At 39.4% G+C, this 26,573-nt stretch overlaps 1 protein-coding gene across 8 annotated transcripts in view; it reads left to right on the top strand.

The window, feature by feature from the left end:
• gw (trinucleotide repeat containing adaptor protein gawky) overlaps window positions 1-25,961 on the top strand; it is a 30,831-nt gene extending 4,870 nt beyond the window's left edge. Inside the window, exons 1-20 of one of the 8 annotated variants that reach the window (XM_066284380.1) lie at window positions 2,340-2,648; window positions 5,280-5,627; window positions 5,682-5,868; window positions 6,301-6,449; window positions 7,202-7,312; window positions 7,365-7,919; window positions 7,979-8,191; window positions 9,400-9,606; window positions 10,175-10,503; window positions 10,573-10,850; window positions 10,904-11,108; window positions 11,305-11,499; window positions 11,551-11,694; window positions 11,744-11,886; window positions 11,941-12,094; window positions 12,348-12,559; window positions 12,842-13,118; window positions 13,318-13,437; window positions 13,609-13,762; window positions 13,817-25,961. In XM_066284380.1, the coding sequence (XP_066140477.1) occupies window positions 5,321-5,627; window positions 5,682-5,868; window positions 6,301-6,449; window positions 7,202-7,312; window positions 7,365-7,919; window positions 7,979-8,191; window positions 9,400-9,606; window positions 10,175-10,503; window positions 10,573-10,850; window positions 10,904-11,108; window positions 11,305-11,499; window positions 11,551-11,694; window positions 11,744-11,886; window positions 11,941-12,094; window positions 12,348-12,559; window positions 12,842-13,118; window positions 13,318-13,437; window positions 13,609-13,762; window positions 13,817-13,974 (4,098 nt within the window). In that variant the 5' untranslated portion in view covers window positions 2,340-2,648; window positions 5,280-5,320 and the 3' untranslated portion in view covers window positions 13,975-25,961. Of the gene's footprint in view, window positions 1-2,337; window positions 2,649-5,279; window positions 5,869-6,300; window positions 6,450-7,201; window positions 7,313-7,364; window positions 7,920-7,978; window positions 8,192-9,399; window positions 9,607-10,174; window positions 10,504-10,572; window positions 10,851-10,903; window positions 11,109-11,304; window positions 11,500-11,550; window positions 11,695-11,743; window positions 11,887-11,940; window positions 12,095-12,347; window positions 12,560-12,841; window positions 13,119-13,317; window positions 13,438-13,608; window positions 13,763-13,816 lie in introns of those variants that run through there. The other 7 variants (XM_066284378.1, XM_066284375.1, XM_066284377.1 and 4 more) reach the window with 7 other exon arrangements.
• Window positions 25,962-26,573: the final 612 nt, after the last annotated feature.

Raw genomic sequence — 26,573 nt, 5'->3', positions numbered from 1 at the left:
TAGTTTCGTACAAAGCAAGCTGCATATTGTAATAATTCATTATGATTTAATCAACAATTGCAGAGCCATTGGTTTCATCATCAAATCGTTCCACAGAGTCAGTTCAAATTCGGATTATTTTGACTAAATGGCGAATGGGACATTATTGGAACTTAGTTTCATGTATACGAATTCTTCGTGACTAATGAGGACATAGATAGTTAAGTTCCAGTACTATGAGGCTCCCTGCTGATGTAATTCCCCCCTCGTTTTATCAATAAGTCCCAAACAGGAGAGGGGGGTCCAGTCGTTTATCGTGATTGTCAAGTTAAACCGATGCTAATTTATTTGGCGATGTACGTACGGTAATAAAATCTGAACCTCACGAAAACTAACCATTCTTCGATCGCGTTACATAATTTCACACTTGCCTGACATGTTCCTAAGAAAAACATGAAGTTACTTGCGCTAATTGCAACGAATTTTATACCGTGAAGGAGTTTGATGACCCCGTTGTGATGCGCAATAGAATTCAGTCGTGTCTCTCCTCCCGTTACGCAGGTAGTCATGTGCTACTTAACCGCCAATGGATATTGCTATTTTTATGAAGAATTTTTGCGATTCATATCAACATTTGAGCGCGGGGATGTCCCGCTCGCCACTTTTTTCCAATTGAACCAAGGTTGGGGAGTGTGAAAAAATGGTCGCCCGATTCGTTGCCAATTTCGTAAGGAGCCATGGAAATTAAAGAATTAATAAGTGATGACGCACCCAATAATCGGGGTTACAGTCGCTTGACAACAAAACCTCGAATTACCTCCGCATGTCAATGCGCAGCTACTTGTGGCAAAATTAGAAAGCCGCAATGAGCGACCGAACGTTTGTTTACATTTTTGCATACATAATCTATTTATTTACTTGTTGTTCTTCGAAATGGCGAAAATAATTCAGTCGCGGTATTTAGTTGTCCGCGGGGCACGCTTGTTTTTCTGTGCCAGTCGATAGACGGCGTTGCCGTCGTTTTGCTCTTTTCTGCGTTTTGCTTAAGGAAAAGGCGACCATGACAACAATCGCCGCGATAAATTTCACGGCCTGTCGACCAATTTTTTATCAATAAATGTGTTTTCCGAAAATTACGGTTTTAACCTTCGATTTGTTTAGTTAACGCGATAGGGAATCGGGGAAAGCTATAGCGATCAATTGCGGTAGCAAATAGCGAGGAGTTTGTTTTAGCAAGAGCCTTAAAAAACACAATCGAATCTATTAAATACGCCACATTGATATTTTGAAAACGGTATTAATAGCGGAATTGAGGAAATATTTTGCCACTTTGATATTTTCAAACTGCTCTTTTTGTCGTGATTTCGAATAACTATTTAAAAATAAGGATTAGTAACCCCTGCTGGCCAAATTAGCAAGAATTTAAAAACGGCGTCTTGCAAGAGCTTCCTTCTCATCGCAGTTTTGCCACTTTTTCACATGCGATTACCTGCATCCAGGAATTATCAAGTTTGACGATTCCTGGCAAGTTGAGGCTAAAGAATGCAAGGAAAGTTACAAGCGATTTCAATCGCCCCAAATACATTCGTTATAGTTTTTTGTTACCAAGAGAACAGTGTACGTCGTAATATGCTCGAATTACAGAAAATGATTTTCGACTGGTGAAAATAACTATAATTTTTCTTGTGCCATGCACGATACGTCGGTAATTAAATTATTAAAAATTAAATTATTTTTAACATCGCCACTCGCACTCCTACACATTGTACTTCGAGAGTGAACGATTTCATTATAAGCAGTCAAGTATACACAAAATCAATTACTCGCATACTTCCAACACAATGTTCCAATGGAAGGCCCACTGCGTTCTATCGTTACTGTCAAACTTTCATTTCTAGATGGAAATATTAACGCTATGTTGTTATATTCGCTCTCTAGAGATGAAAAGATGCTATCGATTGGGATAAAGTGTTACGAAAGCCATCTTTTAATATGCTCGTAGAAAAACCTGTTATCGCAGCAATACACTTCATAATTTCCCGCCCTGCACCATCTTGAAACTTGGCAAATAAGTCCGCCATGGTTTTGGTTTGCGATGTTGCATTTTGCAGCACCCTGAATTATATCTATTCTAAAATGACGATTCAAAATGAGTCCAAAAATTTTCTAAAAGAAAATGAGGATTTTTTCATCTCAAACCAGTCAATTCCCCAAACAAGCAAGCCAGCATAAAGGCTTGAAATAAATTGCATTAAATCCGGCAACACTCCCGCTGAATGTTCGAAACTGGTTTCCTTCGCACACTTTCCAAAGGCGTAAACGCCCGATCGTGCCCGAAATCTGTGTCGAAGGGGGGGAGAAGAGCAGAGGCAGAGAGCGAATCGCTGCCACGTAATTGCGGATCAATAAACAACTAAAGCCGTGGTGCCCGCAAATCCAAGTATTTTAACGCCAAATTTAATAATATTGTGATATTTAGTATTCTCATTGAGTTAAGTGTGATAAATACATCAACATTGCGTTAGTTTAGCCGTGTACGGTGCTTTATTGGAAAGTGCGCATTGGATAATATGACTTGTGTGTGTTCGCGAACCAACTTTTCCACGTCCCCCTCTTCTGGCAGAAGGTTCGCTAGTTGATAGGATTGGCGTCCAAATTCTGATAAATAAGTAAGTTGTATTGTAAATTTCTTTAGTTTTGGCACCATCAAATAAGAAGGGTAATATTATCAAACGAACATATTGCCCCTAATGTCGAACTATGCGCGTCGACAAGGTACGTTTCCTTTTTTAGTAAAAAAAGGTAAACATGGACAAAAGCACACGCATAACAATTGCTGATTGAAAAAAAGCAATCAACGTTCTTTTTTTTTATTAACAAAATTACTTGCGTTACCCTTTAAACTCCATTAGTTGGAGCAAGATAAAAAAGGACGGTTATATGCGCTGTAGGTCTTTACTCAGTTCAGCTCTCTGCTCCTTGGCAGTTTATTTTAGTCCAGTAGCTGAGTGCTATGAAAGCTGAGAGGAGACTGAGAAAATAATATAGAAATGATTTAATAATTTGGCTTTAAATCTTATTTTCCTTATCACTCCTTATCATAATAGATGGTTGCTTAAGCCCAGTGGTTCAGACAATTACTACTAGCAATATTTAGAAGGTAAGCTTTGTTTTATTAGGATAACATATATTCTGTGTTATATTTTATTCCGAAGGACATCCTATACCACAAAATCCCAGGAATTCAGTCTTTTAGCATTATTATTTTAATAGATTTTTTGTCAGTTATTTCACATCTATAATAAAAACTGGTTGATTCTTTGTGTGGGTGGACTAGTTTCATATTCAAGACAGTCTTGCATCTTAATACAAATATAAATTGTTACTCAATGTCATCATGTTCAATTTAGTATTTTGATAGGGTGATGCACAGAAACCTACACTTTGTAATGCTAAAAAGGAGGCACAAAAATAAGTCAATGAATAGTGGTAGTTTAAACTCTTCACTGACCACTAGTATGATTAAGACTGAATGTGTTACTTTATTTTAAATAAAAACAAGCCATTCTAATAGTTTTAAGAACGTCACAATTGCCAAACATGTATTTTTCACTAATGGAATTGCCTTTTGCCTGGCAACTTTATTTTTTCATGTTGGTGCAAATTGGATTCTGTATAATGACGCGTTGATGATAACATAACAATTTTGAAGACAACGCTACGTGACGTAGTTCTAGTTCTTCCACTTGGATTTTAATATGTTATCTTTATTTAGGTGATTTTTTTAACCGTTTAACCCCTTCAGCCCTGAATATTTGTTATCACATCCTATCCTGAAGTTCTCACCAAAAATCCATTATCCTTGTGTAGGTGCAACAAGCATACTTTTGACCCAATTTTTGAAAAGTTTAAGTTGATTGAACCACTCATTAAACACATTATAATTTTTCTCCAAGATTTCTTTCATTGCGAAAATGGATATTTAGTTATTTATGGAACAGAAAGAACCCTACAAATTCCTAATTATTTTACTAATCACTTGAAGTCGAAACACCAATAAAACTTGATCAACTATCAATCATGTATTAATAAATAATGCATTTCTAAACTGAAACTAAACCTTTGTCTTTAACATTGTAGTACTCTTCAATCATGTACTGTGTCTTATATTGAAGAATTCTCCCTCACTGGGTATTTCCCAGTTCCCCTATTTGTTTTGTCCTTGAGGATTTCTGATTCCTGTTAAAGATTAACTTGATAAGAAGATAAAATATTCATGGTTCATGTCCTAAGTAAATTTCTCTGTTTACTAGGGATGTAGCTAATTGACTTTCATTGTTTTTATTAAAGTTGCAGTTCCACATTCGACAAAATACAATTACTTCACACTAATACCTGTATTACATATTAACAAATATTATAATGCTTTTGTCGTAATAATTTATATTATACAGGATACATGAAACAATTAGTAGTGGTTGGAAAGCCTAGCTAATAATATCATGTTGATTTTGTAATGGCGAAACGCCACGTAATCTTATCACTATTTGATAACCATATATACTTTTAGGTATACCTAAAAATATGTTATTAACATTAAAGATAATTTAAATTTTATCAAGCTTGAAGTAAACACCAGTTATTCGAAATAACTCCTATGACAGCCAATATTCACTGAAATTGGAGGATATTTGAGAAACTGTCTGGGTTTTTAGACCATGATTCTTGAGCTTGAAAATTGAGAAGAAAATAAATGGCTCATTTAAGGAATCATTGGACTTTTCTTTAGTTGCCATCCAAAAAAGGTTTTTGACAAGGATTTCTGCCATCAATAAGATTACTAACCTGAAATATCTAGGTATTAGTTGTAACTTTTATATGTAGTGAATTGCTAAAGTGATATGATGTTATGATGTGCACTTTGTTCCAAAGAATGAAGACATTATGATTTCGAAAATATATAGTTAATGATATAATCTCGAATAATTTTCACGCTAGCGAAGAACTTCTGTTCCATAATATTCACAGAGATTCGACGATAATCTTTACTTAACTCATTCTTGTGGAACAGAAGTGCCCATTTACTTGAAAACTATTAGAGATAATATTATTAAACTATACGTTTGAAACCATAATGAAGAACCTTCATGTATAAACATCATAATATACAGTGTATCCCATGGAAAAAACTTCTATTAATACTTCAAAAAGGTGACGTTCAGTCGTTTTCATTAGGCGAGCATTGTAAATAATCATGATTTGTTGTTCTTTTTTTTTGTGAATGTATGTGTTTGTTGCAGATCTCTCTGGCTGGCCAGACTGACATGGAGCACTATTGACGATGCGCGCCCCCACCCCCTCCGAGCCGAAGTCTAATATATTTCCTACCTATCAAGTGCCTCAAGAGTCAGCCATGCGGGGCAGCGCACCCCTACCAGTACAAGACGAAATCGCGTGGGCGCATCGGGGGGGTCGAGCCGACCCCCCGAACCGTCCTAATGGCGTTCGCCCCCAATCCCGGGAGCTCGCCGCCTCATCTGTGATATTTGGCTCTGGTCGGGGCCCCGAGGCCCCCGCCCCTAATCTTAAGCTGCAATCTGTGACCGATAACTGTCTTCTGAACTCTGTTACCGTACCAAAAATACAACGTAATGACCGCTACACGGTCGCCCACAATAATTTAACTAATAATAATAATGTAGCTAGCGATAAGTTAGATGATAGTCGTAAGTTTGGTGCTTTGCCCCTCGGACGAGACATTCCCAACCAAAAGTCTGATGACCTCGAAGTACTCGACGCTTTGGAGAACCTGAACTTGACTACTCTTCACTGCGATAGCAACGACAAGAACGATGATGCGACTGATGCTGAAGAATACTTGTGCCACAAGTACGTATGTTCCTTCGCCTCCTCATTCGCAACTACTTCTACGATTCCGTGATTACATAAATGTCCCAAATTCATTTGAGAGGCCAAAATTAAGCTGTCGGCATTAAAATTAACTTTCATTCGTATGAGCGTTGGATTACCTCTGCCTAAATGGAAAAATCTTAAGAAATCCGATATTATCTAATGCATCAGTCGTTAAAGAAAAAAAAACGCCTAGAGTCCGCTTTTTGTAAATCTTTAGTTGCCGAAATTACATGTTAACGGTGCATTGTGTTGGTATTGTTCGCGATACCCGGCGAAGACATAATGTAAAATCGATCGGTATATCTCCACATGGTAATTTTCCCATTGTAACACATTACATCTTCACCTGGAACCATAAGAAGTGCTTGATGTTAGTGAGTGTCATTACATTTATCTGCTTTCCGCCAGGCAAATCAAATTGCGCACAACTTTCGATGATGACAACCTACAAGGATATTCGGTCCCCTTGAGGTTACGAGGAGGTGGAGAAAGCTCTCTCAGCACTGGTACCTCTGGATGGGGCACCCCTCCTTCTCAACAGGGCAATAACAATAATGGTAAGAAAAGAAGTCATCTTGGTTTATGAAGTCTATCTCTCCCGTTAACATTCGCAAAGTAAAGTTATGGTATAAAACCGGTTGTAAGATATAAGTCATAACGTATCGCAAAGGACTATTTTATTTCCCATGGGCAAGTTTCTCTACAGGCGTCCCTTAATCAAAATAAGAATCGTGCCATATTTCTCTTTGATGAATCGTATATTGATGCTAACTTAGTAATAGTATGTGATTTATTTATGGGTGTTTTAGGTTTTCCCAGCATAAATTCAGAGTTGACAGAAATTTTAAAAATTATATGAAAAGTTTATGTAAAAATAGATCCGCGGAGGCTTCGTTCTCGAAGTACAGAGGGTCAAAGCTAAAATTTTTTTATCCGTCAAGTGACAGAGAATCTACCGTGTGTTGTTTTCTTAGGGTCAAAGTCAAAATATATAACAAACGTATTCGTTTATATACAGGCGTTTGATGAGTGCTAACGAACACGAAACCGGTATCGGCCTGACAGTGATGTCACAGAATCAAGGCTTGCAATAAAGCATCAATGTTAGCGCCATACTGCAAAGCATCGCATCGTATTTCTAACAATAACCAACATTCGCACAGTTTTAACTCGAGGTTTTTTGTCATTTAGACTTTGTGAAGAATTTCTATCGAAAGCCCAGTCGGTTTGGTGACAATTAGCATTGTATTTTAACATAATCGTTTATTAGGAAGGTTGTCCCAATATAACGCAATTTAATCTGTTTTAGTGAATAATACGAGCGGCTGGGGTACTGCGAATGCTTCGAATCAAAACGCCGCGGGTACCCAGCAGTGGAACAACAATGCTAATCGCTCACCCGCTTCTTCACAAAGCGACGGTAAATCTCCATTTCTAGTGGATTTTTGGATTAAATGTTGTGGTTGTTGCAGCCAACAAAACAAACGCAGGTGGCCAGCAGCCTCCGGCTTCACAATCCAACAGCACTGGTTGGGGCCAGCCAGGATCAAAGCCTCCGACTGGTAGCAATGCGCCCCCGGCGGCTCCACCTTCAGCGTCCAACAGCGTCCCCGTCAACGCCCCCACTAACACCACTAAGCAGCAGCTCGAACAGTTAAACAACATGCGTGAAGCCATCTTCAGTACTGATGGCTGGGGCGGGCACGTCAATCAAGACACTCAGTGGGACATTCCGGCCAGTCCAGAACCAACTTTAAAGATGGATGCCAGTGCTGGAGGACCACCCCCGTGGAAACCAGCAGTTAATAATGGAACAGAGTTATGGGAGGCGAATTTGCGCAATGGAGGCCAGCCTCCGCCGCAGCCTCAACAGAAAACCCCATGGGGTCATACCCCCTCCACCAATATTGGCGGGACTTGGGGCGAAGATGATGACACTACCGATAGCTCGAATGTGTGGACTGGAGTTCCCAATAATCAACAACAATGGGGAAACAATAATTCGAATCAAATGTGGGGAGGTAAGGGTAAGAATTGAGTTCTCTCGTATGACTTGAGAGATAATTTGATGTTTTTGGCGCGTAAGGCGCGACAGGCGGTAACACTTCAGGTTGGGGTGATCCCCGTGCTGGTGCCGATCCGCGCGCAGCCGCGGCAGCGGCTGCCGTTGCTGCAATGGATGGAATGCGACCCGATCTTCGCGCAGCCGCCGCAGCTTCAGGACTCGACCCAAGACAGCTCGATCCTCGAGAACAAATGCGTCAAATGAGTGGAGGCGATATGCGTGGTGACCCTAGAGGTGAGTTTCGACTCTTGAGTTTGAGTTAATGATTCGTCATGAACAAAAGTATAGAGGTACTTTTCTTGATTTCTCGCATTTACTCGTTGATTATTTTTTTCTTAAAGAAAAGCGAGCCTTCCCGCATCTATTTTTAACAAGAGTGACGACTATTTTTAACGAGAATGGTTTATATTCGTGCCGATGACGAAATATTTTTGTCTGCGTGCCAGACAATTTAATTTCGGCTGAAGGTATACAATGTCATTGGGAGTTTTGGCCGGCCTGTGCCAATAATTTACTCAAATTATCGCTGCGAGAAATTAAGGCTAATTTCGAAAGATTTATCATAACTTTGGCGGAATTTGGGGTAATAAGGAACTAACGAAATTGAGAACAATACTCGATAAGAAAGGAAAAATTGGTCAGGCACGCTTTTTCTGTGAAGACGCTATTTTTGGGCAATGCGGATTGTAGACGGTATGCAAAAAATTTATTAAGCAAAAAACGAACAACACACGAACTATTATGTGCCGATTTGTCACTGAATAGTATTTTTACTAATGTATCATTAATTTTTTTCCAATGCTTTGTATATAGAAATGGGTACTAAGGCAAAAGGAATTTTTTTCGGGGGTTATTTTCCGATTGCATTTCATCATTCACTAAATGGCTATTTCAGTTTTTCCCCCAGTTTCCATTCAACGACCTCATACATCGTGGCAAAATTCAAATAATCTGTTTGCAACAGCAGATATGTCACCGAGTTACGTACATTTGTTACAACCTCTATAGCTAAATTTACATGAAACGTATCATTTCGTTAAAGTAACTTCTCGCATTGTGAATCAACAAAGCGAAAAAAAATCAGTAAATAGTTCTGTCGCCTCGCATTAATGGAAAAAAAAATTCAATGTGATCGGAATGTTATCGTCGAAATTTTTTCTATGGCATTCTTAAAGGACGCATTTTATGGTTGTTTTGGCCACAACTATGTCTTCAAATGCGTTATCCTGAAATCTCGAAATATGTGTGCTAAAATGTTTTTAGTCCGCAGTATTTCCATTCTAGGGCCTTTTCAGTCACTTTGAAGTTGTTGAGACGATTAAGCGTATACGTACCCTTGTAGATTCGAAAACATTATCCACTAATCTAATATTTTTGAGGTCTTTTCAATCTATGAAAGAACTGTAAATAAACCTACAGTTACTACAATTGTGTTTTCCAAGGAATCACCGGAAGACTGAACGGCGCCGGCGCTGATTTTTGGAGCCAGAGCGGACCTCACGCCGGACCAGGTGGCATGCACCATCCCAATAAGATGCCCGTGGGGCCTGGCAATGCTGCCGGTTGGGAGGAACCTTCCCCCCCGACTCAGAGACGAAATATGCCGAACTACGATGACGGTACTTCCTTATGGGGTGCCCCCCAACCAGGTAATTGCTCGTGGGTTTGGTTTGGTTAGCTAATATTCGTTGGTCGGGTGGTGTAAGTTTCGAAATTTCCCGCCGTTTCGTGTGAGTCGAAAGTGGCTGTTTCTATATTTCTTTTTGTTTAGAAATACTTTTGAAGGTCATTATTTTCCACCTGATCATACAAATGTTTTTCCCTCGGGCAATTAACTATCTTTATTGTGCTTTTTTATACATTGGTTCTGAAAAATGTGATGTGTTTTGTTTTGGAAAAAAGTACCTTGTTTCTGTTTATTTATTAATCATATGTAAAGTATCCCTTCAGATATCCATTCTTTATAATAAAGCCGCCGCTTGTCGATCAAAATTATTGAAAAATACCATCATTTATATTATATTCTCTACTATAAAATTATTCAATGGAAACCACATACTTATTATTAGTCTTCCATTCGACCTATTGTCAAGTAATGCAGATCGTCTAGAGGCCGCTTATTATCAACAGTTTTTTGCTTCAGCTCAACATATCTTCTTACGGTATAACCTCCCAACCCTTCCTACAAATCTTTAATATGCCGTGCTTATTTAATAGGGACTCATTGGAAAGGTATTCCTACAGGCGCGGCCGCTATGGGCGCAGGTAGGGCTGGGCCACCCGGCATGGCCCCTGGACGCAAGCCCGATGGTGGTGTCTGGAGTGGTGGTGGTCGCAACGGATGGGATGAGGTAGGCGGAGGTCCCGGAGGAGCTGCCTGGGTAGACGAGCCAGGAGCCCCGTGGTCCAAGCCCAAGGGCCCTGGAGGTTTGTGGGATTCTAATGATTTGGATTGGGGACACAAGTCGCAGCAAAAGCCTCAGCTTACGAAGGAGCAAGTATGGAACTCGAAACAGTTTCGAATGCTCGTTGATATGGGATATAAGGTTTGTGGGTTTATTTAGGTTAAAGTGAAGTTTAAATTATTCATTATTCCATATTGTTGTGGTATGCAGAAAGAGGACGTAGAAAACGCTCTTAGAGTGCGCGAAATGAACGTGGAAGATGCGTTAGAGTTTCTCAGTCCTCTGCGCGGTCGTGGTAACGACGGCTGGAGTGCTGGTGGTCGTCACGAGGACCATTTCGAGCACAACCAATTCCCGGGACCCCAGCGAGGCGCGTATCCCGGTATCGGAGGCCCCGCTGGAAATCCCTTGGCAACTGGTGGTTTTCCTCCAGGTGCCGGTCCCGGCCTGCTTAACAGCTCAGGCGGCGGTGCTGGTCAAGGCAACAGGTAATGTCTCTCCGAACTTTTAAACTCATCATTTCATCAAATTTTCTTCTTAGCTCTTTAATTAACAGTATTTCTCCGGCCGTGGTCCACAAAATGCTAAATCAGTCTCAAAATTCTGGAGGCGTAGGTGGTCAAGGATTTGTAGGATCTTCAGGAGGACGGCCGATGCAGCCACAGGGACAACCCTCTACTCAACAGTTGCGCATGCTCGTTCAACAAATACAAATGGCTGTTCAAGCTGGGTATCTGAACCATCAGGTAAGTTAAAATTCAAACGTCCTTCAAAATGTGTCTTACTTTATTGACTGGCAATATAGCAACTTTTTATGGTTTTAAGTTAACTTTACAAGAGATTAATTGTTCTAGATTGTCACAGTCAATTTAACACATAAACTTAACAAGACTTTTATCTATCAGTCCCAAGAGGCATAACAATTTTGTTTTTGTTTTTCAGATATTAAATCAGCCTCTTGCTCCTCAGACTCTATTTCTTCTTAATCAATTACTTCAGCAGATAAAGACGCTGCAGCAACTAAATAATCAGCAGCAAATACACGTTCAATCGTCGAAGGGAAACATGACCAATCCAGCTCTAATGCAGTATTCGGTTCTCATTACCAAGACTAAGCAACAAATCATGAACATTCAAGTAAGGGTTTGGTTAACGCGATAAATTAAAATATAAAAGTGTTGTTTGCAGAATCAGATTCAAGCCCAGCAAGCTCTTTACGTCAAGCAACAACAGGGCAACATTGGGGGGTACGACTTCAAAGCTAATCCGATGCATGACTCAATCAACGCCTTGCAAGGCAGTTTCGCTGATTTGGCTTTAAACAAAGATGCGGTAAAGTTTGATTAAAGAGTTTTCCACTTTCACGAACATTGAATTTCAGAATCAGCAGCAGTCAAGACTTAACCAGTGGATAAACAAAGACAAAGAGGAGAGCATCGAATTTAGCCGAGCTCCCGGTTCCTCATCCAAGCCAGTAGCTACCTCACCGAACATGGGGCCGTTGGGATTAACTCAGCCCGATGGGTATGGTTTTCATAGTTTAGAGTTAGAATGAAGTTTTGATACGAGTGTTTTAAGACCCTGGTCGAGCGGCCGTTCCGGGGACACCGGCTGGCCGGATTCTAGCGGTGGCGACGCTTCCAACGACGTGAAAGAAGCACAGTGGACCGCAGCGCCCCAACCTTCCTTGACTGATCTCGTACCTGAATTTGAACCTGGAAAACCGTGGAAGGTAAGTGGTCGCTTTCAGTTTTACGGAGGAGGAAAGACCATGATTTTCTGTCCGGTTTGAAGAGGCTTAAGGCGGAAAAACATTGTTATTGAATCACGTAGGAAGGGCAAATTAATTTGATGTGTTTCTTTAAAGAACTAGAAGACCTCACCATGTTTCTCATATGTCGCATGATGATGTTTAATGATGTGTTTCCGGCTTCAGTATTTACGGACACCAGATTTAAATATGGGTGTATCTAATATGTTTCTAGGGCAATCAGATCAAATCGATTGAAGACGATCCGAGCATCACGCCCGGTTCAGTGGTGCGCTCGCCGCTGTCGCTCGCCGCCATCAACGTCAAAGATAACGAGCTGTTCGGCATTAATGCGAGCAAGAGTCCTCCGGCTAGTGACGCCATGCAATCTCTCAGCTCATCCACGTGGTCGTTTAACCCCCCTTCTACCTCTAGTGCTTTCACCAGGTAAATTATTTTACACTACCGTGAACCCTGTTTTTTAAATTAACCTAACCGTTGTTCCTAAAAAAATACGTTATTAAAAGTTTACGTTCTAATGTTCAGCGTTCGAAAATTGATCCGAAACACTTCTTGTTCCAGCTTTTTCTTTAATGATGATTACAACGGATCCAATTACTGACACAAGTCGTGATGCCCAACACATTCTTCTGAATTTTCCCCGCGAAACAAATCTACATAAACTTTTTTTATTATGCAAATAAAATTGTCGGTTTTTCTTTCGTATAGTTCTCAAGTCAAGCTACCCTCAAGCAAAGGTAACTTGGGTGACTTGAATCCCGGCACCGCAGTTACCTCGGAACTATGGCCAACACAGAAGTCACGCGGCCCACCACCCGGTCTAGCAGGCAAAGGGGGCGGCGGTAGTCTCGCTAATGGGTGGACCGGACAATTAGGAGGTGGTTCAGCACCATGGAGCGGCAATGCGGCTCAACGCAACTCCGGTAACTGGGGCGGGTCTGGTGGAGCTTCCCAGTGGCTGCTATTGAGAAATTTAACCGCCCAGGTACGATTTTAGGGTTTTTAATTGATTTCTATGGTGTTTTCTCACAAAAATACAAGAATTTTATTTTAAAAAATCATGCTTTCATTTTTTTTAAAGTTTATTTTGTTTTTGTTTGCGACTTATACAGGGTAGCCCAACAATCTATTCAATAATTTTTGTTAAACATCAGAGGTAACTGAGGGGTGGTTTTTAATTCTAGATTGATGGATCGACTCTAAGAACGCTTTGCATGCAACATGGCCCATTGCTAAGTTTCCACCTTCACCTACACCAAGGTTTTGCACTTGCCAAATATTCATCCCGCGAGGAGGCCACGAAGGTATGTATTGTATTTTTTTGTTTTCGCTCCTTTCAAGGACTTTGATGATTATAAACACGGATCCAATTTATGAGTAAACGGTGATTCTCGACGTTGTGTATGAACTTTTTCTATCTAGTTTATTTAGAAGGTTTTAGGTGTGTGCGGAAAATAACTTTGGGACAATTTCAGGCGCAGACAGCGTTGAATAACTGCGTTCTCGGCAACACGACAATTCTTGCTGAAAACCCCACAGATTGGGACGCCAACACTCTGATGCAGAACATCGCCGCCAACCAGCAGAGCGGTTCTTCTGGAGGATGGCGCAGTTCCTCGACTAAACCGGGTAAGCTAGAACCCCGTTTGTAATGATTTCAAAAACGAGTGAATTCTTTTTTAGGTGGGGCTGGTGACACATGGAGTTCAACGGCATGGCCTAACAACCCGTCAAGTCTCTGGGGTAACTCCACCCTGGACTCGAGCGACCCGGCCAGAGCTACCCCCTCCAGCCTGAACTCATTCTTACCCAACGACTTACTAGGCGGTGAGTCAATGTAAATCAAAAACAACCCGAAATACGCTAAGAATAAAAGATATTCGCTAATTATGCCCGTCAACGTTATTCAAATTTTATGGTTTTTATCCTTGATAAACGCGTAAACGGTAGAACGTTTGAAAGCTGATATTTATTGTATTATTTAAACTGAAATGAACTTTTTACTGTTATTGTAAAGTGATTTCTATCTTTAATAACTAATTATTATGCGGTGATCTACGTAAGTTGTTGTTGTAGAATATATTTTGTTTTTCTTTTTAAATAGTTAGGGTAAGAGTTAAGGGGAAGGTGGATACCAAATGTACACTATTTTCCACACGTCGAGTGGAGTGCGAAAAACTGGGAGGTAATTTTATTTTTTGCGTTCTTATTGTTTAATTTCGAGTTGCCATTTTTTTTCTCTATAAAAGCATTGAAAAGCGTTTCAGCCGCTGCGAGTTTTAGCTTTAAAAACAAGATCGAAATACCGTTGTGTCAACACGATTAGCGACTTAATATCCGACTGCGATGCGTTTTACGTTCTTAGTGGTACCGAGCTCAACTTAAACGCACCAAGTGACGCATATGAAAATATGAAGAAATGTAACCTAAACTAGTCCCAATTAAGCAAGGTTTAATATTAATATATTATATAATGAAATATATATATTTAACTACGTGACCAAACTCATAATAATTACATTTTATATATTTCGAGCTCTTAGCGTAGACTTTCTCATATTCAGATATTTTCCTATATATTAACAATTTAATATTAACATTGTTTTTAATTATTATTGTTTAATCGTAATTTAAAGGTACCTAAGTTATTTTGTCTATAACGGTAAGCGAGCCCGGTGTGGTATTCTTTTCGTGGCATGTATCCTATCCTATATGTGTTTCGGTTAAGTAGAGCGACGGAAATTCGTGCTGGGGATTTTCTACTAGGTGCGATTTTAGATTTAGAGACCGAGAGAGAGTCGATAACGACCCGATAAGTCCCGAAGTTTTTGAGCCGCCGCTACAGAGAACGTTTTCTTTGAAATAATGATATCGCGAGAATGTGTTGAAAGACTGAGCTTTTTATACTAGCTAATTTGAGGTAAAATTCAATTACAAAAGAGCTCAAAAACTCGGGCACCGCTTAGTGGAAGAGCCGACTGCAGCTGAGCGTAAATGCAGCTCAGCTGCAAACCTTAAGGGTATGTCGGTAGTGTCGCGTCGGGAACTCTCCAATCCCCGCAAAACCTGTGATCTCCTATTCCTGATATATCAAATTACACTTACAAATTATACATGTTTACGTAAGCTGTTAACTAAAATATTTTTGGGTTGGATTAGTCCCAAAATAAAAAAACACCACCACAATCAGTTCTTAGACTGCACGCTAAATGAAAGTATTCTTAAATAAATTTTAGTAATAAAATTCTTTAAAACGTTGAAAAACCAAAATATCGTTCTAATTAATGAAAGTTTATTATACCCTTAAATCATATTATAATAAATGTATTTCTGTGTTTAATGGATGTGTTAGCCGTAGACTTTGAATATCGTTACATTTTTAGTCTGTATACTGTGATTGTTTTGATCACGATAAGAATTAACAAACATGTGTTATTGTGGTGTTCATACAATATCGAGATTCAACTTTATAGCTAACAGTGTGAAAGTGGATCGAGCGATGGAGAAACGCGGTTTCCGGTCCGTTCCGACGTTACGCAGCGCAAACATCTGTTTACACTTAATATCAGCAGACAGGCAAAGGGTTGATTCATTTAGCATCGCTTTGACTCTGTGAGGTGATTCTTCCAAAATCTCTCGCAATTTTCCAAATCGCATTATCGAATTTATACATTAATTCAAGATAAAAATCGAACCGTAGCGGTTGCGGAATCGATTAAAATTAATTGGACCAAAGTTGTTTCGCATAATGCTATGGAAAATGCTGTTTTATGTACCGTTCACGTCGGTGGGACGTGACCGGCCCATCCCCGCGTCTTGTACATGACAGACCCCATCTTTGATTCATCCGTTCGTTACTGAGCACAACTAAATCTTCGAGTGTGGACACCATTCTCTATTACTTTCAAACCCAAACACCGTTTCAATGAACTTTGCAAACGTCCCCTGTAAGTACTGGCCTGTTTTACATTACAGGCGATAGGAGTAAGGATGCAAAATTCGAAGCGTAGAAAGCTACCGGGTGCGTTTCATAAATTTTAATTTTAATTTTGTTACATTGCCAAAAACGAATTGTCGGCAAAGATTTCGCAGTATCTGTGGCCAACTTCAAAAGATTACATGAGTAATTTCTCGTCTTTTATGTATATATATATGTATTTTTTTCCGCAAGTAGTAGTTCCCAAAATAAAAAAAAAAAAAAATCTTTGTCTGGATTGCACAACTTTTCTCTAATTTAATCAACTTGCCAACGTGTACCGTAATTGTCTCGAACATCGCCCAGACCCCCCAATAAACCCCTAAACCCTTTGCTAAGCTCGAGTGTACATTAGTCTATAAGAAAACCTCCCAAAATAATGCTCAATTTTACAGAAAAGTCCTATGTTGACTAGCTGCTTTTCTCTGTGATGTTTTTCCTCGGTCACCCGAAGTGTATTTGCTACTATAAAATTCCTTTTATTGTTGTTCAGCAAGGGAAACAATCTAAAAGGCAGCTGCGCGTGCGGAACCCTGTCCCAGTCTCTGAGGCACATTTTCTAGTCCTGTTTACTCGTCTTCTTCATTCGCGGAAGTTACCAAACGACCTCTAATAGTGGTGAAAAAAGACTGAAGCTGATACATCTTCGATTTCGCGTTAGTTAAATGCATTTATTATTATCGCACGGTGCGTAACGTTGGGATCGAGCGGACGTGCGTCGAGGCGGCAGTGCGTCGGCGGTCGCGCCTTTTGATTGTAAATTGTAAAATCGAATTTTAAGTTTTAAGACAATGGTTTGGGTGTCGCTGAGGTCGGGACGGCCTCCGCCTCGACGCTCACAATATGATCATTTTTGAATGAACTAACAGTTTTAAAGAAGTACATAACTGTGCTGTGACTCTTAAGTGGCTTTTTAATTTTTAATAATAACTTTTCAAAAAAAAAAATCTAAAAAAGTTTTGTTTTGGGAAAGCTATCGTTTGTTTAGTAGCTTTTTGGAGGGGAAAAGCGTCCGCTTCGCGGGCGCGGAATGTCCGAGTCATATCGTGCAAAAATAATGGAACAATAATCGTTAATGAATTTATCAATAAAGAGGAGTATTTTTTACTAAGCGGAATTTTCCTTAGGGATTTTATTTCTATGCGTCCCGGGAAGCGGACGCTGCCCCGCGATAAATGGTGCAAAAAAATCACGGGCTGTTCTTTCTAGCAGGCTGTCACTGCTTTAAACATTTAAAAAAGACGCTTTACTTAAGCCTCCTGGAAAAAATAGACCTCTCTCATAAGTTCCAATAGAGAATATTTAGTATCTTATTGCCAATTTACATTTTAGTATATATGTATTAGTCTCTAGGGATTTACGATATTACTTAGTATTTAAAAAACTTGGTAGTAGGGTTATATTGTGTGTTCTTATATAATCGGACAACCACAAACTCTGAATCATACGTTTACGCGACGATCTACACGCAGGTCACGGGGGATCTCTCAAGCCCAGGTGTCGTTATCGTCGGTACTGATCTAAAATTAAGTCTCACGAGCAATCGACAATGGTTTGTCTGGACAGCGCGGCCTTTCTATAGTGGTTGTTTACCGAACATTCAGCTAAAGCGTTTTCTTTCCGAATTTTCACCACTTCCAACCGTCAGGTGACGGAACTTTGCTTAGTTGCAGGCGGTTCTTAGACTTACGTCCCCAACAGTGATTTTTTTCCGGTTATGTGAAACAAATTGGCAGTCGTTGAGGCACGGTTAGGTCGAGACCCTCAAAGGGAAACAGTGGTCACTATGGCACGTCGTTCAGTTTTTTCTTCTCTAATGTTGGCGAGGTGAGAAGGCAAGGGAAGTCCTTGAAGGCCTGTCCGCCCATTTTCTTGTAGTTAAAAACCAACGTTTAGTAAAAGTCATGATTTTTAGTAGGTTTTAGTTGTCCCGTGTCAAGAGCAATCTTTCAGCTCTGGTAAGTGTAGGGTAATCCGGTAGTTTAGTTTGAAAAACAAAAAATGTCCAATTCCGCGTTTCGTCCCTTTGATCTTAGTTGTGTGACCCAAAGAACTTCGCTAAATTTGCAGATTCTTATGGGTCCTTCCATACGAGGCTGCGAATCCGGGACAGTTTTCGGGGTCGGTTGTTACGGCCCATCGTTTTTGGAACACCGCCAAAGCGCCACGTTCGAGGTTGCAAACGATAAAGGTGAGAAGTTTGACCATCAGTCTGCGTTGCATATTCAAGGGCAGGGAAAAATTCAAAACGATCGGTTCTGTGGTGACCTATTATGTCGTGCGGTGGGCAGAGAACTCGTCGTTTTTTTTTTGTAAGAGATGTCCCTTGTTTTTTCTAGAAACGGGACGGTGCGCAATTTTCTTTGCTGATTTTTAACGTTAATATGAGAAAGGGACAAAGGGATCGATTCAATGGAGGACTATAGATAGAATGCCCAAACTAAACGTCTTAAATTTTCCGCGATGGTGATGATCCATAGCTAATTGCCGGTACTACATTTCTTCCCGCTTCGCGAGCCTTCTCTTCCCTCGACTTGCCGCACTGATACCAAATTCCGCCTAAGCGTGCAGAAACTTCACACGGCTGCCAACGCGTATTGTGATTTACTTTCTAATGTTGTATATATTATCGAGTGTGCATTAAAAAAGCGCAATGCACGGGCTTGTCTGGTCAAGAACGGTCAACTCCGCGCATCACTTCTAGTTTCCTAAATATCTGATATTTGTGTACCTTTCAATTTTTAGACTGTAAACGTTGTTTATAATTTATAACCGATAATACTGGGAGAAAAAAAAAACAAAAAAAAAATGAAAATATTATAAGCTCAGCTTCAATAATAAGTAGCGTAGACTGTGCACGATTTATACTACTCGTGGCTGGACTTTGCAAGAATGTACCACCAATGTTACCTGATGATTTGCAATACATAACGCAAATGGATCAACGAAAACGGTTTCGATAACCCGCACGATACGTACTAAACTTACACAAAACATTTCGACAAAAAGTTCAGGATAATCTTAATAATAATAATAATAATACTAGTGAAATTAAATGTTGAAAACCAGTTAGTATTTCGTTTAGGTTGACAGTATTTGTGATCAAAGTGCCACTTGTGTTTTCAAGTATATTAATATAATATTATATATTTAATCATTGCCACTAAATACTATATATTATATTAGTTAAAAGAGTATATTATATAATAAAAACACCGTGTACTAGGGGGAGTAGAATTAAGGGCGGCAGCCCTCATCGTATTGTAGTGAATTCTTGGTGTTCGGTAGTTTTAAGTCTTACGTAGTTCACTTGACCTGACCTAAATTCGAGCAGACGCTGTTCTAAAGAAAAAGACTTATTTTTGCTGTTGTATTAGAGACACCTTTGGCGCTTTCCTTTTTGAGATTATCAACGCTCAGTCAAAACTAGAACGTAATGCCAAAAATCATTGTTTTTAGGTTACTTTAATTAATTATTGATTCATATCAATGAAACTTACTGCGATACTATAGCCACGGGCATCATTTAATCTTGTTCGAACCACCGTTCATTTCCCTACATTGCAATACATAAGTCGTATATCAAAGAATAATCGCGGTTGTGCCTCGTTTTATCCAGGATACTCGGAGAAGATTAGGTGATGGTCTCGTTTGAGAAACCTTCGGTTCCGGATCTGTCTTATAGTAACTTTGACAAGGTCACATTAAAGTCTGCCAAAAATTGAAACCCTGACTTTATAAATAGGTATAGTATAGAGTTATTTTTATGAATCGGCAATAATAACAATTATTACTTTTTAAAGTATATATGGATATGACTTTTTTAAAGGAAATTACAGTTTTTTCGAGAATAACGCCGTTGACATTAATACATAGGAGCTTGTCGCTTTTAGTAGCAAAAATGAATAAAACGCGCAATGTTCATGTAACACTTGATAATACCAATCGATGTGCCTCTTGACTTTGTTATAAACGTGTGTGTAAATAATTGAAATCGTGACCTGCTTGGTCTCAGTTTTTCCCGAGAATGAATAACCTACATTTGACTAATGAGCTTTAAGTAATTAAGTCTTTTGGATGACTCTATTTTGTAAAAAAAAAAATGGCCGCGCCCTGCGCGCCGAAAATTCCCCGAAATGACTACTAAAAAAAAGAGACGTAGTGATGTAACATTATGGATCTCTTTTTCCGTTTCACTGACGATTAAGTGAGAGCAAACACGTTCTGTCTATCGAGAGAAACTTGCAAAAAAAACATGAGAAATGGTTGATGGGTAACTTTAAGTCGTAGTGTAATAATTAAGTATACTTAAATAAAATTGTTACTTACATAGTGGCAGCATTTAGTCAGTAAAAGTAGTATTAATGACAAAACTCCAGGGAGTTGCATACGCCTAGAACTGTGCAATACCTCGTCTTCAAGTATTATTTAGTTGGTCACCATACGCTTTATGTTTCTAGTTATTTGTAATCGTTAATATTTCCTTAACTCGACCTTGAACTGATTAGGGGGTACGGTTGGGCGAACTGACTCCGAACTGGGTTTAAACCGAGGAAAAGGGGGTTTCAAACTCCATTTTAATCCACGACTTCTTTTGGTGTTCGATCGTTTGATTCGCGATTCGCCTTCTTAAGGGATATTCTGGTTAGTTCGGGTTGACGTTCCGAAGGGTCTTGTCGGGAAAGTGCGAGGACTATATGACGTTTTTCAGGTCGGCCGAACGCAAAAGCGTCACCTGAAAATGGAAAATGTTAAAAAAAAATTATGAAACCGCCACATTCTCCCAGTGCCAAGAAAATTCTGGACAACTCAGACTGCTCGAGAGTGCTTCGACACCTGCGCACCGTCTTCCGGCGGAAGTCACGATCATTAAAAAAAGTCGCCACGAGTTCGGGGGGGGGTACGTTGAGGGATCTGTCACTGTCTGGAAATCTCAAACTTGATTTTTCCATGGAGACATAAAAAAAAATCAATGCAGCTTCTAATAGTGGAAATGCAGAACGAAGAAGCTTGAAATTCCTGCCTTTGCGGTTAAGTTTTATTGCAGGGTCCCGATGTAAACACTGCGGAGCGTGATGAGTCATAATCAAAAATTACATAAAATGTCGTCGGTGTCAAATTTAATGGCGGAATTTCATGCTTTGTCGCTGTTACATTTTGACCGCCAGGCGGCGCCCTTATTTACGTCGTTCCCAAGTGGATGAATTTGCTTCGTTGCGTGTGGGGCATGCGAAGCAGACGACGCGACCATCAACAACAATAACAGATAATAATAACAATAACAGTGCGAGTCAAAATTTTTTGCTTCTAGATCTAACCTTGTCCTCTAGGCCCCAAGTTCACATGGGCTTCTGAAATCCCAGAAGGTGTCTTTGATTTTTTTCTTAATGCGGTTTAAACCGTAAACGTCCTGCATTGGGGGTGAATGTTGTCGATCCGGGCTTGTGTTGCGCGTGTAGTTTTTTGGACGTTTAGACCCAGTTCAGGTACAACTTCTTAGGAAAACCGCACCCGTATATTTTAAGTAATTACGCACTTTATCGCGTGCAGGGCAAAATTGCACCGACTGGCGGGGGCAAACTGGCAGTTTCCCACCTCCGAGGCGGTGCAATACTGTTCTTCACGTGATAAATTGTCACCGGTTAATTTGATAAGGACGCAAAATTTAACACGTAATTTAAGAGCTCCTCTTTGCACAGGTTTCTTGCCGTCTCTTTTTCAAACAACTGAAAAACCTTTTGTTACTCTTGTCACTATATACCAAAGACCTTTTGTGTCATATATTAAATACGCTGAGTTTAAATTATTGATTTTCGAATTTCGCCAAATTCTTCCAACCATGGTTGTGATAGTCATAGTTTAGTGCTTTTTATTCCATATGTGCTGATTAATTTTTAACTCTACCAGTATGTTATTTATAGTGAAACCGGGGAGGCGGTTATCGGGCGGATAACGGCTTTTCCGCACAACTCAAGTGCCTATAAATATGTGCAATTGAAAAATTTGGGCCTGACTTTAGACAGGGTTTTTAAACATATTTAGGCGAATTGATTGTATATTTAAAACAAATAAAATCGGCTACGGTTGTTTAGCCCCCACTATTGTATAAAACCGCTGAAGAAAATAGACAACTAGTAGAACTAAGGTGTGCGTTTGGACGACTTATTTGATTAAGGAACGTGAGCAGAGGCAGATATTTTCTTGGTATTTTTCTTGGGCGCAGCCCGCGGCTGCTCACGTTCGACAGAGTGTCGAAATGTAATTTTGTCGATCTCGCGGCCCCCGCGACGATTCACGCTAGCAAGGTACTGCCAACTGTAAAAAGATAATGTATGTTCTAATATTATCAAAAAAAAAAAGAGTTTTATCGCGTAGGTTAATTGTACTATAACATTTGTTCTACTAACGCAGAGGTATTTTTCCTGAATTGGTACGAATGACATGTAAGTAGTTGTGGGGTAGCAAATTGAACGTTAGGCCCTCAATCTCAGGTGTAGAATTTATTATCATTCTTCTATCGTTAGGTCTAGCTGTAGGGATAGCATAAGAACCACTTACTGATGATGAAATTAACATTCCTTGAATATCGTTTTTTAGGGTTACATTCGTTCTTGCATTATTATTATTATTATTACTACACTGTCGTGTCTATTACCTAATCGTCAATATTCCATTTCTAAATTTCACGAGCCAATTTCGATTTCATTCTGTTGTGTTGATCAATCAAACAGTAAATATGCCTTAAAATGACAAACTAAAGTGTGCTCTCTGTCTAGTTTAAAATCGTAGTTTAAGTAGATTAAGGTAATTTTTGGAAAGACTGTAGAGGGATACCAGGTGATCAGGAAAACTCCCAGGCGGCGCTCGCCTGGCGCTTTTCCTGACGATCAGATAATATAAGACTTTTGCACAGATAAAGTAAGAGAGAACACTAGTGAAGGTGGCTTCTTCTTGGGTATTTGTCAATGGAATCTCCGCGTATATTTTTGAATACAACGGCCGAGTCATATCACACGGTTCAAAAGACAACACACCGGTTAATTACGAAATCGTGCCAAAATTTCGCTTAGAAACCTTTTGCTCATGGCGGCTGCAGCCGCATACGCTTACTTGCTGTGTATAAATAACTTAAAATGCAATATGTGTATATAACGGCTGATGATTCTTGTACAATTGTTATAATTTCATAGTATATTATTGTGTAAACTACTTAATATTAGATTAGAGAATACGTTATTACATATTTAAGTATTAAACGATGTGGAAAATAACGGAAAAATGCAAGTTTCTCTTCGCCACGGTAGATAGAATTCGCTGTAAGAACAAGTATTGTTATTCTATTGCGTTGGTATCTGATGGGTAATCTTTCGTTGCCTTCTTACATTTGTCCTCCTAAACATTCTTTGTTAAGGCACCGCTCGTTGAGCTGCATCCGGGGAAAAACGCGAAATCTTGCGGTCCAAAAATGTCCGGCTGGTCGCTTGCGAAAAGCAAATTTGAAGAACACTACTGGGTGGCGAAAAAATCAACCGAGAAAGAAAAATTGATGTTGCGCCCTGTAATTCCTCGCGGCGAAATATAGTTGGGGCACCCTGTAACGCGGCCGCAGATCCGTTGATGACGATTAACGAATCTGTGGCGGAAGCGATGTGTGGTGACGAGGAAAGACCGAAATTCGACACGAAACGTTAGGTATCTCAATGTCCAGTAGAGAGTCCGATATACAAGGTTTTTTTAGGTGTGCGCGGCCGTTGCTGAAGAATTTCCAATTTTGGAGGTTCGACGTGGCATGTCGCAATTAATAGTATTTTTCGAAAATTGGTTAGAAATTTCAATTGAAAACGTTAAAAACAGAAAACGTCAGTTCGATCGAAAACACTTCGATACAGTTTTCGGTCGGGTCTTTCCCGTCTACGACGCGGGCGTATTATTATTTTTCCAAGATAACCTTTGGCATTCAAGGTATTCATACCAACCTAATTGTTTTTTTTTTCTTTTCTTTTTTTTTTAGTCAAATATCAGTCATCATTTGTGCCTCGTTTTTTGTGGCCACCTGAATCTCCCGATACGAATACAATGGATTTTTTTAATTCACAGAACCAAATTCAACTATCTAAGACTTAACTTAAAAAATGCGCCTAAATCGAGCTTGGCCGTTTAGGAATAAGAGCGCTCGCGAAACAGCAAATGAAAATCTCAGATTCATGTTCGAAAAAACCGAGTTGGTATTGATATCTTAAGCGCAAAACCTCAGCTTGAAATGGCGATGAGCTCAAGCTGCGGATAGCCAGAGACCAACGAAAATTCATTGTTTTGATCAGTTTTTGAAATGCGTTCAATTGAAACTTTGACTAAATTTTCTTTTTTTTTTTTCTAATATCTCGGAAACCAGTGACAACTTGACGACACCGCTTGCGATATATTGGAAGCCTAAAAGAGTAGTTTTGTGACTCTCGCCGCTTTGAAAATCGTCCCGATTCGCACTACGTGTTTTACCAATGACGTATTATAAATAGAGAGAATATAATAGGAAAATAATATAAATAGGGAAAAATAGAGAGAGAGAGGAGTAACTTAAAAAAAAAAATTGTTATTCGTACGAGTTTTTGAGCCACCCAGTAGCATTGAAAGTGATTTTCAAATGTCTAAAAAGTTCGCGTGGGAATTTTCTTTGGGCAGAACTGGATTTCGCGCAATTCTCGAACGTGCCTTGGCGAGCCCCACCGCATATCCCCGAAATTTAGGTTTTTTCCCCGATACGAAACTTGATCGCAGACCTGTAGCATCACAACTCTGCTTGTTTGGATTTGATGTCAGGATGAAATAATGATTATTCTAGCAACAAATGGCCTAAAACAAGTTCCCTCCTGTAAAATCTAGTCCATTTTGATGTCGTTAACTGAAACTATTCCAGTTCTCTTTTGTTGTTAATATTAAGCACTCTCACGCGCATCTTCCAAATTGTTTTCTAGTTCCTTAATACATTTATATAGCCGCCGTCTGTGTACTGTGTGTATTTAGTTTACGTATTTATTTTAAACGTTAAGCGGTTGTGTTTAAAAACGAACTTTTAACACTGGTAAATCGAATAAGGCAATATAAACTTTCCTGTATTGACAGATTTCAAATATGTGATATTGCTGACAATTTAAGAAATAATAAATAATAACAATAATTATTTAAAAATAAACTACCGCGTTTATCTAAAACTATTACACAAACATCACTGAAGATGACGTTTTTCCAATGAGATGCGAAGAGCGGCGACGTCCTCACTGGCTGTAAAAAGCCTTAAAAGGCGAACTGTTGATAAACGTAGATTAGGATTATGTCGGTAAAAAGTTTGGATAAAGTCTGATCTGAAACCTTATATAAAAAGAATCTCTGTGACAAGAATGAAAGGGGCGAGTCATTTAGGAAGGTAAACTCAGGGACCAGGCCAAAAGTCACGGTGATATGATATCAAGTAGTAGACAAAAAAAAATCAAATCAGAGAGTAAACTAAATAACACCCCTCAAGTAATACGCTACCCTATGTAAACTCAATTTGAATGTTGTAGAAGAATATTTTCAAACCTGTATAAGTAAAGAAGATAGTTTTAAAGTTACGAAAACTACCCTGCTGCACTGTAATTTTAATTCTAAATATGTTTAAACAGTTGCCTGAAAATTGTACGTATGCGAGTCCAATCTTGTCTCCCAACAATAATTAGTACGCGTACAGTGCAGGTGGGCACTTAGGTTTAAGTTAGGTTATCGTAAGTGCTTTTAAACAACATTCTGTTGTTGATGCTCTGTACTTGTAACCCAAATGACCAGTATGCATTCAGTAATAAAGGTTGTCTTAATGTAGTTGTTCGTTTATTTTTCCCCCTCCCCCTTGCGAATCCCACCAAAGTATAAAATACCGGAAGTTGTGTGTTGTTGTTCACTATTGTTCTTTGGATTGTTATCATTAACTTGTAATAACTATTGCAAATTATTTATGTCTTAATCTAACAAGGTCTAATTGATGTTTAGTTGTGGGTTTATTTAGTTCGGTGCAAGTAATTTATTCTTCAGTTTTAATTGTGTGAAAAGCGTCGAAACTAACGACGGAGGTTGTTGGCGGTGCGGCACCTGCAATACAAGGTTTATGGATCGTTCGGCTGGCAGCTCGCACGTTCGGAACGTGGTGTGTTGTTATGGTTGGTAACACTCGATACGGCGCCATCTATTCATCAAAGGTAGGCGTATGTCTACGTACAGAGTTCTGTAATTTTTTACGCCATCTAAACGTGAGTTGTCAAACTAAACATTCTACCACACATGAAATCTGCCTCTATTTGACAGCGAGTGCGTCATGTCGCTCACAGATGGTGTCACGTTACATAGAAAATTATTCTGACGAATTTTTTTAATGTGTGTATCTTGCATCTTTTGATAAAAGTCTAATAGTGTTTTACTCCTTAATCGAAAAGCGTC

The sequence above is a fragment of the Euwallacea fornicatus genome, chromosome 7 (genome assembly GCF_040115645.1).
Source record: "Euwallacea fornicatus isolate EFF26 chromosome 7, ASM4011564v1, whole genome shotgun sequence".
Classification (NCBI taxonomy): domain Eukaryota; kingdom Metazoa; phylum Arthropoda; class Insecta; order Coleoptera; family Curculionidae; genus Euwallacea; species Euwallacea fornicatus.
Note: the sequence above shows the minus strand (reverse complement) of the source record. Positions and strands in the feature narration are given on the sequence as shown.